General features: G+C 41.0%; 1 protein-coding gene across 1 annotated transcript in view; it reads right to left on the bottom strand.

The window, feature by feature from the left end:
- Nucleotides 1–15195, bottom strand: part of CELSR1 (cadherin EGF LAG seven-pass G-type receptor 1) — a 160859-nt gene that overhangs the window by 8711 nt on the left and 136953 nt on the right. The window contains exons 23-28 of the mRNA XM_056482024.1: nt 12910–13036; nt 12355–12555; nt 8807–8981; nt 3221–3333; nt 1822–1901; nt 166–292 (exon numbers count right to left, since the gene is read on the bottom strand). Coding sequence (XP_056337999.1) covers nt 166–292; nt 1822–1901; nt 3221–3333; nt 8807–8981; nt 12355–12555; nt 12910–13036 — 823 coding nt within the window. The remainder of the gene's footprint in view (nt 1–165; nt 293–1821; nt 1902–3220; nt 3334–8806; nt 8982–12354; nt 12556–12909; nt 13037–15195) is intronic.

The following is a 15195-nucleotide window of genomic DNA, read 5'->3' as shown; positions in this document are numbered from 1 at the left end:
TATATTTTTGGTGAAAAGAACTCTCTCCTTGAGAAGAGAAAGCAAAAATTGCCCTTGAGATCTCTGTTTTTTGTAAGTTAGCTCACGTTGAGCAGGTTTTTGGAGGTCTGGGTGTGGCAGTGTGCTCACCAAGGTCTACCACAGGCAAGATACTACTCAGCTTACCTGCAGGCAGCTGAAAATGGCAAAGAGATAGTGAAATGTCATGACGTCGCTGTTGACTGCCATGAGCCCCAGCAGCCACGTGGCGCTGATAAGCAGCAGGAGCAGGAATGCTGTCCTCAACACAGAGCTGCAAAACAAACACAGATGGACATTTGCAGGGTGATAGGATACAAGGGAACAGCCCAGCATCTCCCCATGGATGGTGGTTTGTGCCCAACAACCTGGCAACTGGAAAAGCCCTTTGGGAAAATTAGGGCAGTGTTTACCAACTCCCAGTTTCCAACTCTCTCGCAGCAATACTCCACAGGTTAGCATTTCATGTTTAAAAAGTGATTTCTTTCCAAGTTCATTTCCAAGACTTTGTTCAAACAAATCTGTTTTACAAGCCCATGCTGTTCAGCCTTTATGACTCTGAGGAACACATCTGGGCAGTAAATGGCCATATCCATCTCATTTCAGTTTGTCAACTTCACTCTCACATTCCTTCCCAACGTTACTAACCAAGGTTTTGGACTGAGTGAGCTCAGGGAATATTTGTTTGCTAAAAATACAATTTCCACAGACACTTTCAAAAGACAGAAGCAAATCTAGTGGCAAAAGTTTTATATTATGAGTAAAACTGCTGCCATTAGGTAGCAATTATACTCCTTGGTTTAGGGAGATTTAGGCCTCATTCAGAAACCCAGACACAATTGGGGTCAGGGTTCAGAATGCACAAAACTGACAGCTGCATGGAAACTGGGGCTGGAAAGGGCATGCCAAGAGGAGCATGGCACTGTACCAACATTGCTCCCTCCACACTTTTATTACTATTAACTGGGCCACCCATGCTGCTGGGGAGCTCACCCTCAGATTCTAGTTTTCATTAAGCTTAGGGTTCAGAGAACCACAAAGTCTAGCTCCAGGGAAACCAGGAGTGGAAAAGCCATGTCAATGTGTCCACAGCACAGCTACACCCAGAGCTGAAAAAAATAATGAGAAGTAGCTATTTGAAATCTCATACAGCTACCTTATTGGAAAAAAAAGCCCAAAAAACTCAAGGGGCTGTTCTGCACTAGCTAATCACATTTGAGTTCACAGGAAAATTCTGAGCTTTGGGCGAAACAGATGTTAATGAGAAGAGGCTGCCACAGCAGCTCAGGAGGGTGGCAGGTTGCAACTTGCAATGCTGCTCATCCCACTGAGCATGGGATGCAGGGAAGTTAGCCCTCAGCATGGAATGTCAGTGGATCTCTGCCATGGCACAGCTGGTAACCCAGACACTTGAGAGGGGAGACCTTTCTGAGCCATGCACAAGCACAGGGAGACCCAGAATTATGTCTACCTGGCCATGCCATGGGCAGAGGTGAAGTGACAGTGTAGTAGAGACTATAATGAAAGATCTGGAAGGACTGCAATGATACCATCTGAAGGACAGATCTTTCCCTTCTCCCTTTTCCTGCTTACACTTGGTGGTGCACCATGCAGAGCACCATGGTGGAAGTTTTAGAGGATCTTCAAGGGAACCCTAGGAGTGGGCAGGGTGAAGCAGCTCCAATTGCTTCTACCAACACTCTACTCCAAAAAAAAAAATTATTTCCAAAGCTTGATTTTAGGCAATTCTGTCTTTTATTATTTCTGGTCAGAACTCCTACAGGTTTTTGAACTCAAACTTACATGACTCCTGTTTTTTCAAATGAACGTTGCCTTCGTCTGCATGATGCTTTCATTGCTAGTATAAAGATGACAGTGTTTATCTGAAAGAGAATTGAAATAACAGCATGGATTCTTTCTGTATATTTGTTACAGGTCTATTTTCAATAACAATGCAATTGGATTTTGTGGCACCAAGAATATTTTTTGTTCAACTTATAGGTCTCTAAATTCCAATATTCACCTTGTTTCAAGGCAATATAGTCAAAGACATCCTGGCACTAGGTCTGGATAAAACTCAGTAACACAACCCTATGCAAAAATGCTTGAGGGAAAGAAAAACTCAAGAATGGCTGTCCTTGTCCAAACCAGTGTCCACCTCAGCTCAGCACCTTGTTTCAGTTGGGTCAAACCAGAATTTAGGAATATTTTCTAGCAGAGCATACAGTGATAATTACTCTGAATAAACCTCCAGTCTCCATGGATTTCCATGTCAGCTGGGATGTACTAGGTTGGTGGTGCATTTGTACTTAATCACTCTTAGTGAATGTTAATGCTGAGAATTTACCTCATCATTCATTTTCATATCATACACTGTGTAGTTTTACCACTGCCATTGTCCAGTTTCTAGGAATTTCTGACTAAAAATGCTGTGGAGAAATCATGCAGCTTGTCCTGTTTCTGCTAGATCTGCTGCCTCCTGCTACTGCTTGTGTTGGGAAAGACCTTGAATGGTTGGGTCCATAGCCATTTTCTCCAGTGTGTCATAGAACACACAATTACAGGCTCCTCCTTCCCCCTTCTCTGTAGCTTTCACTTCTCTAGGCTTAAGACTCCTAGTCCACTTGTTGGTCCTCCAGTGGGAGCTATCCCATGTCTCTGATGAGTTGTGACCATAACCTACACTGCTTCCAGGTCTACTTTCTCAGGTGAGGAGACCAGAACTTGTATTTGGCATTCAAAATAAGAATCAAACCATGAATATTTATCTTCTGGTGTTATTTTGAAGGAGCACCTGTAAGGTAAAAGTTAAACAGCAGCCCATTCTTTTAAATTCCTGAAAGTGGAAATATTTAATATTCCTTTAGGACTTCTGGATGAAGTGACTTGTTATGGCTCATTTTGTTGATTTGTTTACTAATCTCACAGACAAACCCTACAAAAATGGAACAAAGTGAAGGAGAAATAGGTTTCTGGCCATACAGCCATTCTCCACAAGCAGTCTTTGTATGGGCAAGCAACCCTCTGATTTCCAGGATCTTAGTTCATGTCTTATCTATTGAAGCAAAAGATGCAAGCTCGAGTACATATGCTTCAAATGTAAATAACATGGCTGCTTTGCATGACTACTGTTTGACAAAACTTATGAGAAAAGGTAGCAGTACAGAAGAGACAGTTCTGGATGCCAACTTCTCCTACTTACAACAACAACCATTACAATGGGCCCAGCAAAACTCCAGATCAGAGTGTCATGAACAGACAGCCAGCAGAAATCAGGATTCCCATAGCCTTGAGGATCCAGACCAACAGCAAGCCCTGTGTCACAAAATGGAGAAAAAGTAAATCAGAAAGGTACTGCCTATAACCAAGTGTAGTTTCAAATAAACAAAATTATCATGGCAAAATTTATTCAATAGGAAATTCTGTCAAGGAAAAAATTGAAATAAAACTTTTGTAAATCAAAATCTTTGTCCAGGTGACTTCATATCAAACAATACTCTAAGTTTTGCCAACTAGAACAAAGTTCAGCGACATAACAAATGTAAATCCCAAATTAATTCTGTTTCAGCACAGTTTTAAAGTCATTCTCACACAGTATGAGCCTTGAGGGTGACTGACATGTTGAGGAATTTCAATAAGCCTGTGCAGCAGAATGACATGAATCATAACTGAGGAGATGTCTATCCTATGAAAAAAAAGCGCATTCTTAACTTGCTGTCACTAAAATAACATCAGAGACAAAGGAACCTGGGAACTTATGTGAGTTAACTGCTTGAGCTCAGGTGGGATTCATTTAGAACTGCCTTCCCAGGTACCTCACCTTGCTTTTGGCACTGTCTGAAATGGAGTTAATGCCCCAAGGCAATCGAGTTTAAAACACACCTTTTATTATTTTATTTTTCAAAACCTGGCCAATTCCAAGGGGGTCTCTGAGCTGATTTACAATGCTGCCTGACTTGGTGACCTACACTCTGCCCATATGGTGATGGACTGAGATTTGCCTTTGACCTGCAAAATCATACACCATAGAACTGCTTAGGTCGGAGATGACATTTCATATAAGGTGTCCCCTGAGACTTCTTTTCTCTGGGATAAGCACCCCCAGCTCCCTCAGCTGCTTCTCATCAGACTTGTGTTCCAGACCCTTCAGCAGCTCCTCTTGGACTTGCTCCAGCACCTTGTTGTCCTCTTGTAGTGAGGGCCCCAAAACTGAACTGATTCGCAGTGTGGCTTCACCAGTGCTGAGTACGGGGGGGTGATCACAACATCTTTTCTTTCCTCCTGAGTTGTCTGCTTTTTCTTCCATTTTTCTCTTGGTTCCAGCAAAAGCTCTCTCTCCATCCAGGCTGGTCTTCCCCACTGGTTTGTCTTACACCACATGGGGACAGCTGCTCCCGTGCCTTTAGGACTTCCTGCTTGAGGAATGTTCAGCCTTCCTGGACTCCTTTTCCCTTCATGGCTGCCTCTCAAGAAACTCTGAGTTAGGTATCTAAACAGGCCAAAGTCAGCCTTGTGAAAACCCAAGGTGGAAGTTCTGCTGAACCCCTACCTTACTTCTAAGAGAATTGAAAAATAACATTTTATATCACTGTGTCCAAGACAGTCTTCAGCCATCACATCACCCACAAGTCCTTCTCTGTTCACAGTGAACAGGTTCAGTGGGATATCTCCCTTTGCTGGCTCATCAGCTCATCAGCTGCATCAGCAAGTTCTCTTCCAGGAACCTCCTGGACTCTCTTCTGCTGTGTTGTATTCCCAGCAGACACCTGCTTAGTCGAGTCCCTCAAAAGAACAAGGACTAGGGATGGTGAGACTTCTCCCAGCTGCTTGTGAAGTATTTCCTCTGCCTCCTCATCCTGGCTGGATGATCTATAATAGACTCTTACCATGGTATCTGTCTTGTTATCCTTCCAGGTGATTCTTACCCATAAACACTCAACTCTTATATCACCAGCATCAAGCTCTAGACAGTCAAAACACCCCCTAACACAGGTAACCATTCCTATGGTTTCTAACACAGACACACCTGGTCTTTGCTGCCACATGGACATCCAACCCCTGCCTCCACAGAGATGGCAGACAGAAGGACTCACTAGCACACTATCCCACAAACACTGGCATTCTGCCCTCAGTTGCATCTAGTGAGCTTTGTTTCTCCCTTTCCCCCTTCAAACCTAGTTTAAAGCTTTTTTAATGAGCCCTGCTAATTCCTGTGCAAAGATCCACTCCCTCCTTGGAGACAGGTGTACCCTGTCTGCAGAGATCTTCCTTCTCCAGGACACAGAAAGTGATCCCTGTGAAGCCTGTGGCCAGTGCCATATGGCAGGTGGCTGCAGCATGCTGTCTGGGCACGGGGGCACAGTGAAGAGCATGTCCTGTCTCGGGAGGCGGCCAAGGCCGATGGCAGTGCTGCTCTCTGCAAGGAGGGCTTGTCTGCATTAAGAACCATCTTCTCTTGATGAAAGGACACTGAGAAAGGGAAAGGTAGCTGCATTTCACTCTTGCTGCTTAGAACTGGCCCACAGCCAATATTCACATCTGGTACAGGCCTATGGTCTATGAAAACTAAACTGGCTATTTGGCAAAGCAGTGGATATTGGATCTGTTTTCACTGAAATGTGGAATGAGATAGGACTAGCCTCTCTTCCTACTCTCATTGGCCCTTCCACCTCCCCCTTCAGCAGTTGCCATCCAGAAAGAATTAGCCATAAATGATTAAGGGACCATAAAGTATTTTATACAGATGTAATTCTATGGATACAGTCTGTTTCCCAGGACTGCATTTCCCCATTAATAGGACTCTGGCTCTATGAGTAATTGGCAGACAACAACAATTTTTCCCTCTCAAAATCCTACTCTTAAGCTCTCTATTAAAAAAACGGGGCAAATTGCAGTCTTCAGGTACATCTTTCAAATATTACTGCAGTCAACAACACGTGAAATAACACTTTACTGAAAGGCAGAATTAAGCCAATGCAATGTAATACTGAGAAATATTTTGGCACATCAATTAAATGCTGCAGCCTGGCTGCCCTTAACAGACTGAGTGTACAGGCTGAGTGATACCTGCTGACGTTTGCAGGAGCTGGGGCTGGTCCTATGGCCAAGAGTCCTGTGGGCACCAGCACCCATCCCCAGCACGCACATAGGAGTGTGCCAAGGGCTGCAGGAGGGGCATGGTTTGACCCTCCTGAGGGCTCAGCAGCCATGTGTGACTCAGACAGCTGTGGGGCAGCCTCAACTCTCTCCAGATTCACTGCTTTACTTAGGATTTGAAAAGTGCCAGTTCTGGGAGATATTGGTTTTAGGGCAGTGCAAGAACCTGCTCTAACACAAGCTCTGCAGTCTCCATGGCAAGGCAGTTACTGCACACATATGTCGAGCAGTTAGCGTGCTGCCTTGGAGACAGGCAGAACTAGGGGGGTCTTGCTGAGTGCCAAATCCAGCCTTTGCTCCTGTGGCAAGGAAGTCATAAAATCCCTCTTCAAGATGGATCAAACTACATTCTAAAATGAGCAAGCTTAAAGCAAATTTAAAATATTCCACTATCACACCCAAAGGAGGACTATTCCAGATCCACACTCTTTTGATGGCTGTAAGCCTTCTTCCAGCTTCTATTCTATTCTTATTCATGGCAATTTGCATTTCTGTACTGTGATTAAATGTGGTTCTTCCTCGTTGGGAGTGCTCCTCTGTAAGCATTTTACTGTTTTATCCCCCTCTGAAGGCCAAGGCTCCCTTCTCCAAGTAGCTTGGTCCCATCACAGATGCCTGAGGATCACTATGTTACAGCTTGAAATGAATATCAGTTTGAGCACAGAAAGCAGAAAAAATAATATACAAAAAGCCACTGCTACTTCAGTTTTGTTTTTTTTTTTCCCCTCTCAGGATAGCTATGATGATGATGAATGGTATTTATCTTTAAAATAAAAAAGTTCTCTGCATGTCCCAAAATTAAAATTTCTTCCCATATCTAGACTATACCACTACTAAAAAAACATAATCAATCCTTCTCTCATAAAGAAATTTAAATAATGTTCAGGATTCATGTTATGAAGTTGGAACCTTTTTACTGTTTAGAAATTTAAATTTATAAAGAAGCTTAATTAAAATATGTACAGTTACAAGTTATATAGAGGCAAGAAATCCTACATTGTGCTATTCATGATGAAACAATTTTCTCTTCATATGATTCATAAACCTGGAAGGGCAAACTAAAGGCTTATTTTTCTTTATCCTTCATTTCACAAAATCTCCTGACTTTCTCAGTAAGAGGGATTTGACTTTTCATTTAAACAAAACTGCAAATTCAGTAGATTCAGATAATAAATTGCAGGACACAACCTGGAAAGTTTTAAAAATGCAAAATAGTTTCATATCACAGGAGCAATATCTAAGTAGAAAAATGTAAAAATTGTATGCTTGTGATATTTAAATTGCATAATACTGCTATTGAGAAGGTCTGATATTAATTTAATGATATTTCTTTTTTGCTAGAAATGATGTTGCCAAATATCTGATTGCACTTCAGTGTTCCTGAAAATATTGCAGTAGTCCTGTATGCACTGATAAAAGTCATATAGGTCTGAAATGCTTCACAAGTTCAAGGACAATTTCTATTTTAAATGTTTGGGGTATGTCCAAAATGGCAGAGCCTTCTGGTCTGTGCTTTTTTACTAGAAATTGATAGAAGTAGAAATCATTTAGGCACAAAATGATATGGAAAAACTTACCAGCTCCCTGAAGAGAGAATTAATCTGTATCAGCCTACACTGTGATTTGGTATTACACTTTCTCAAAGCACACAGAAAAAAGAACAAGTACATATTTTTAAATCTAACTTGTTCCATAATATTTTTGCAAGTGTACATGAGTGATAGCTATTTGTTTGATCTCGGAGACATCTAAACCTCTGCCATTGCTGACAGTATGATATTACCTGTAAAAATAAAACTAATTGGGAAAAAGTTAACTGCCTATGATCTGATTTTCCATATGGCAACAGATACATGCTGAAACAGTTGAACCCAAAAAGCCCACTCCAACTGTTCCATGAAGCACAGTTCCTGAGGAGCTGTCTGCCTGAATTAACACAGCGCCGTGTGCTCAGGATAACTCTGGAAATGTCTATGGCAGAAATAGGCATGGTGGGGGTGGAGATGGATGTGCTCCTCCAGATCACTCTGGATAGGTTTAAAAGATTACTGCCTCCAGTTTTTCATTACTTTCCCTCAACTGGAAGTTACAGCCTTTGTGTCTGAAATTAAGTAAAAGGCAGCTTGAATATTCCCAGCTTGGTTTTATGCCAAGTAAAACAGAGCCACTGAAATTCCCTTCAGGAAGTATTTACTGCTGGTTGACAGTAAGTAGTGGGAATGTCCAGTAAAGAGCAGTAATGTCCTGTGGACAGGCAGCATTGCTTCTGAAGCCACTGTAGTTCCATGTGTCCGTATCTGGAGGTGCCAGCACAGGGAAGGAAAATTTCTCTGAATGCTATTGGCAAATTTGTCAAATAAAAATACTGTTATTCCCAAGCAATGTTATCAAGTCCTGATTTAATCTGAACACTTGTGTTTCTCTTATTGGATAACCATCAGTATCACTTCAGCTGGGTCAACAGACATTTGGTACACAGATGTGCCAAATTCAGGTTGATTTCTGCCCGAAGTGGCTTGGTGCTGCCCTGGTTCAGGAAAACACCCATAGCTCTCTGGGATGGGTTAACTTCCCTGAACCTGGCCAGTGAAGATGGCAGTGGAACTAAGCTTTTTGGGGTGGTTGAGGGTACCTGTTATGATGGCAGGAATGCCCCAGCCAACAACGTAGTAGAAGCGCATGTGCCCGAAGTTGATGTTCCTCACTTCAGTCAGCATCCGGTAGATGTGGAGCTGCTCCACAAACATCCATGCAAAGGTGCTCATGTAGAAATAATGCAGCAGGATGGCAATCACAGTGCACACAAACTGCAGAAGGGAAAGGGCAGGGAAATTAGAGTTGCTCTTCTGAATCACAACCTGGTGAGTCATTGGCTGATCCCCGTACAGCTAATGGCAAGTGTAATAAAGAGATTTTGGCAGAACAAATATACTGCCAAATATACTGAAAATTACATTTTTCAGAGTTTAAGAAGAGCTGCTCATGAAAGATTTTGCTTTTTTAAAGTAAAGCAGATCACTAAGCTCTGTCAGGCTGAGAGCAGCAAAAATTAAGGACCTGCTGAAACCAGAGACCAGGTCCACATTGTGACTAAAAGTAACAGCTACAATGGGCAAACTGGTGGCTGAAGTCATCTCTGTGATCAAATGTCCACCTTGAAATCTATGACCTTCAGATACTTGCATTTCTAATATCTGCTGACCAATTTTCACTCCCAACTTAACAGTTTGATGAGTGAAAACAAGAATGACCATAAGCATTGACACCTGAATTGTAATCTTGCAATTAACCTCCTCCTTTCAGAAGCCAAACAAAGGATTTTTCCAATGATCTGTTGATAAGCTTGAATTAAGAGAACTTTGTGCAACCATTCAGTTTTTTTCAAAAATGTTTTACATTGTGTTTTGTAACCTTTTGTTCCTGTGCAGCACAGACCCTGCTTTCAGACTCTGGCATGACTTTTTAGTGGTTTTTCATGGTATAATGCCCAGAAATTACATTTCCCTATTTAATGAACATTTAACCTCTTTGCTGAGCAAAAGAATCATACAAAGACAGCCAACTTTCTGGATTCACTTACCACATCAGTGTTATTATAACATCAAGTGTTATTGAAAATGTGGCTCACTAAATAAACCATCTTTCTTCCCTCTATGTAAGTAGTGCTTTTCTTGTTCCTATTCTCACATGCTTATGAGTAGAGTGCTGCCCTGAACATTACCTTTTTCAGGTAAGAAAAAAGAAAGAAAATAAATCACTTTCTATCAATAGTCCAGGGAAAGATTAAGACCTCACCCAGAAATGTGACTGTTAAATTTACAGAAACCCATAAAAGCCAGGCTGGGTGCCAAGCAGCACAGCATTATTTGTGCTCCAGCATTCTTTACCTCTTTATGTTCATCAGTGCATGACTCGTTAGACAACTCTCATTCCATACAGACAGATGAATAATTGTCTCAAGCAGACATGGCTTACAGCCCTCCTACCTTCTCAAATTGACTGGGTTGGCTGTAAGGAGCAGCTTTCTGCCATATGAAATACATTCTGTAAATTAAAGATCTTTGTAAATGGTTTAAAGGTTTGGGGCGTTTCATTGAGTCCTACAGGACATGATCCCACCATGAGCCCCAAAGCATGAAAATGAGAAGGAGTAAAAGAGAACAATCTCACCAAGTACAACCATTAGGATTTGTGGTATTGATATAATGAACTGTTTTACTATTTTTATAAACCTCTACTTGGTGCTTCATGATAGTATAAAAGGAATCTGGAAATGAGTAGCCATTTACTGCATAATTTTTGGTAAAATTCTGTAAGAATGTGGACTTGGCCTCCAACTCCTCAGTAGATATGCTGGAGAACTGAAGGAGTACAAACCCCTTGGTAGTGAAATGCAGTGAAAAATGAGTGGTGTGCTCAGCAAGGCATGGGAAAGGTCAAGTTACACAGAGTGCTGTGTATCAATTGGCAAGGTGAGCTCATTTCAGCAAAGTTATTTTAGTATGCAAACATTTATATAATGAAACAAAGACAACACAAGTTCACACATGACATGAGACCATATCCCAGAGGGCAGGTCACTGCAGATGATCTCACCATTGCAGCAGATAAAGGACCTGAGTTCCTGATATATTTGGTATATGGGATTGGAAGTGATGCAACCAACTGGAAAGCTTTATCCAGTTAGGCATTCACAATTTTTCAAAAAGTAAAGTGAGAGAAAAAGCCCAGAAAAAACCCAACAGACTAACCTGAATCTTAGAAATAGAATAATTTCAGCAGCTAAGTTTTATACAGTTTTCCAAAAGAAATACTATTAAACAGAGGTTTATTGGCAAGACAATTTTTATAAGAGAGGTCTCTCAAATTTACTAGGTAAAGTTCTTGTCAGCACTCAGTTACTGGAAGCTGAAATTAGCCAGGGTCAGATACTTTTTAAAATGCATGCTATAGCTCAAGTGGATATTAGAAGCCAGAGTGACAGTGTAGGATTAAGTTATACAGCAAACGAGGCTGCATGTTTAGGCACCACAGGGTCACTACCATGATGGTGATGATATTCATTGAATGTAGGCATATTATCCTATTTCTGCTGCTTGGACAATGTGAAATCAGCATGATTGTTGATGTTGTTGCTTTGTTTTGATCTCAAGACTGTACTTCCCTCTCAAAAATTAGATTGGAACATGTACAGTAACAGATTTCTAAAGGATAAATTTTCTTCAGTGTTCAGATAATCCCTGAAGTAATATTTCGAATATTTTTCCTATCTATTAAGGAAATACTTTTTATCTTATGTCATCCCCCATCTGTGTCCAGCCTGTTTGGCACAGGTGCCTGTACAGCCTGGGAGTGCTGGAGCCCTTGCCTGTATCTTACCTGTCTGAATGGCAGCCATAGCTTTTGGGATGGGGGCTACTAAGAAACAGCAGCAATACTACATATAATGCCACATGGTTAAGGGAGCAGTGAGATCTTAAGTACAGAACACACACACTTCGTGTGTGGTTTACATCTATCTCATACTCAGTCTATTAATAACTTGCACTTCTTGACATGCACAATGCTGGAGATCCTTGCACTAAGCTTTGTCAACAGGTATGATGGGCTGAAGCCAACAATCACTGTGTCTGGAAGGCACAAAGCAAACTGACAGGTCTCCTACTGAATCCTGGAGTAGCAAGCTGTCCCACGCCTGGCAAGTGGCTTCTCCAGAATGGCCAGTGGGTGTACAACGTGCATATTAGCACCCAACCAGCACCACATCACTGACAACATGTGAGTCAGCACCAGGAGCCATTTGGGCTTGGGAAGTACCTGCTGCAGGAAAAACTGGGGAGCATCCTACTTAATAGACAAAATAAGACAGAAAACACACTGATGGAAAGAAAGGAAGAAATCAGTATGCAAGGTTCAGTTCCTGGGATAAACCTTCAACAGGGCTGCTGTCATATATTCTCTGAAAATGAGATATAGTCCTATTGCCTGCCATTGCTATTAATGATATCAACCACACATGAATATACTAAAAATCTGATATTTTTCAAGTAAGTGCTAAATCAAAAAAAAATTCAAAAAGATGAGAAAGTGAAACAGATGGGAGAAGGTAAAAGCTGCAATATGAACCCCCTGATTTAAACTTGAGAACAACTCTAGCAATGAACACAGAGTAAGTCTTACCGGGTTTTCAGTCTGGTTGATTCCAATAAGAAAGACAAGCTCAGAAAAGAACAGGGCAGCCACCAGGTTTTTGTGGATACTGTGCAAGTTGGAACGTAGTGTGCGGATCAGAACCAGCAAAATGAAGGTGATCAGCAAAGCCGCCAGCGAGATGGACACGGTTGTGTAAGTGACAATCTTCAGAGGAAGCACCTCCCCATTCTGCAGAAAGACAGACTGACAGGATCTCTTGGGGTTTTCCCTTGCTTTTTCTCCAATTAAATCTGCTACTCAGAATGCCAGTGTTTTCATTACTGCTGAGCCAACATATAGATTTACTTATGGACCAAAGGAGTGGGTGATGCCACCTCTTTAGTTGCAAAACATGTTGAGGATGCACCAACCAGGTAAAAAGTTCCTTTCAGCAAACCCAACGGCAGGTGCTGTCAGGCAACACACTCCTGACACTGGGATTGATCTGCTCACAATGCCCTGAGTCACACACAAAGCTCAAGATCTGAGTTAAAGCCCTTGAAAACCAAAGTCTCCAAAAATCATGAGTCTGCCATCACCCACCTCTCGTTTAGAAATGTCCATCAGGACAGCAAAGCTGGTTACATGGTTGCATTGGCAAGCGATGTGGCTCTGGTTTCTGGAAAACAGCTCACACCCTCTGGAGCTCCAAGCACCTGTCCCACCAATCCTGTGGGAAAAAAGGCATTTCTGAGTGTCATCCTCTGATCTCCCCCTACCTTCCACTGCCCTCTGTGGCAGCTTGTGCTGCACAACCAGAGAGGACTGGTACCAGGACAGAATTATTTATAGCTGTCACCTGCCTGAAAGAGTATCAGCAAATTAAAAAGGCCTTCAGTTGAAGTAGTTTCTGGTAAGACAACCGGCTTTGATGCCCAGATTTTGTGGGTTTGTAACAGTCTGCTTTGAGTTTAAAAAAATAAAAAATTTTAAAATTTGCTTTTGGGTCAGTGACCACACAACCAATATGGGAAGGTGATTGCACTGAACAAAATGTCTGTAACCAAGGTAAATAATACCAGAACCACAGAGGGACACATATTTGAGTCATGTGAAATATGAAAAAATATGATATCATTATAGAGTTCCTCGGAAAAGTACACAAGAAAAGGTTAAAACCTTCTCTAATAAATAATACTTCATATTAGAAGACCTCTTATATTAACAATGGGGAGGAACTGCTGCCTTAAAATTCTTCCCTGTGTAGTTATGGTTAACTCCAGCGACTTCAGAAATTATTTTGTATCAATATTAATTATTCTGTTCTGAAGTTAATGAGTAATAAAAATAGTCTTGCAGTTACTGAAAGATTTTTCAATTACATATGACAAGACCATTTTCATTCAACAATAAAATACTTGTTAAATTTTAATATCACTTTGTCTCTTTCTAAAAAAAAGTACTCTCTTTCTAAAAGCCCTTTCATTACACGCCACGTAAGAGCTGCTTTTCAATTGTGGCTGTAGGAAGACGTAACACAGATAACAATGCCACTGAAGTTGCCAGCAAATAGCTAACAGATGAATCACTTTAGAACTAATGAGTTATTCAAGCTCATACAATGTTTAAAAATTTATGAAAAAGGTCTTGCCATTCCCTCATAATCAGCAGACTGACAGTGCATACAAGCAAAAACACTACTTCATATGTGGGCAAATGGAAGAGTTTATTAATGTGAGCATAAGAGATTTCTGTTGCATCTTTGATTCTTTAAATGACATCATTTCCTGAAGCCTTTAACTAGGAGGTACACATTCCCTAGGTTAGTTTGTTGTTTATTTCCAGCACAGGATATTGCCTTTTAATGGATTTTTCCATAAACTTATTAGAGTTTTTGGGTTGTTAGGAAACAAGTAACAGCCCTTTCCCCTGGGCAGACCATGTTATCCTCTCAGTGTGTACTTGGGTTTCTAGCTGGAAATTGCACTGTGCATGTAATAGTTACAATACTGTGAAAGCATAATATGAATGTGGTTACCTCTCAAAACATTTTCTTTTGTTTTATTGACACTCTTGAAATATCTCCAACAGGACTGTTTCCACAATGCCATAAAACCAATGCATATCAGCATATACATTTCCAGCTCATGTAATTTTTCTCAATTTCAAGAAAAATATGTCTTTATCTTGAACTTTACTCAATACAAAATACCTAAATGAACCATTTTCAGAACATTTTATCTTTTTCCTAACACTTCCCCTCCTTATATTCTGCTTCTGTTTTACAATTGCTTTCCAGAAGCTGAAAAGGTCTCATGCCAAAAGAAGGCATTTCCTCTACCTCCATCTTTCACTAAAACAAACGAAAGCAAATCCACAATAGTTGATGAAATGAAAGTTAAGTTCTTATCAGTGTAACTGCCTTTGCATTGAATCTTGATTAAAAAAATTGTGATTCAGAAATTCATAATCTTTACTCCTAATTTCATCTGCAAAACCTCAGTCCTCATTTCTACCAAAATGAAGATTTTGGTTTTGCAATTTTTTGCACTGGCCCTGGCTGAGGCATCAAGGGTGCCTGCTTGCTATCTACTCTGTCCATAGTCACTGGAGTGTAACAGGAAGCCCCTGGAAGAGCTGAATCATCTCCTGAAAACCTGACTTAAAGAACTTAGATGAGCCATGAATTCAGACACTGGAGTCAGACCATGCTTGTCCAGACATACATCTGTGGGTAAAGAGCATAGGCAAATACAAGGAAATTGTGAGATTTATTATTTCTGGGTGAAAACCCTGCAGAAAGACATGACAGCACTTAGAAACCACATGGTGAATCTTTTGTTTGAGGAGTTATGATAATTATTTTCATTTTTCTCACATTGGTGGGAA

This window comes from Oenanthe melanoleuca, chromosome 1A, assembly GCF_029582105.1.
Source record: "Oenanthe melanoleuca isolate GR-GAL-2019-014 chromosome 1A, OMel1.0, whole genome shotgun sequence".
Classification (NCBI taxonomy): domain Eukaryota; kingdom Metazoa; phylum Chordata; class Aves; order Passeriformes; family Muscicapidae; genus Oenanthe; species Oenanthe melanoleuca.
Note: the sequence above shows the minus strand (reverse complement) of the source record. Positions and strands in the feature narration are given on the sequence as shown.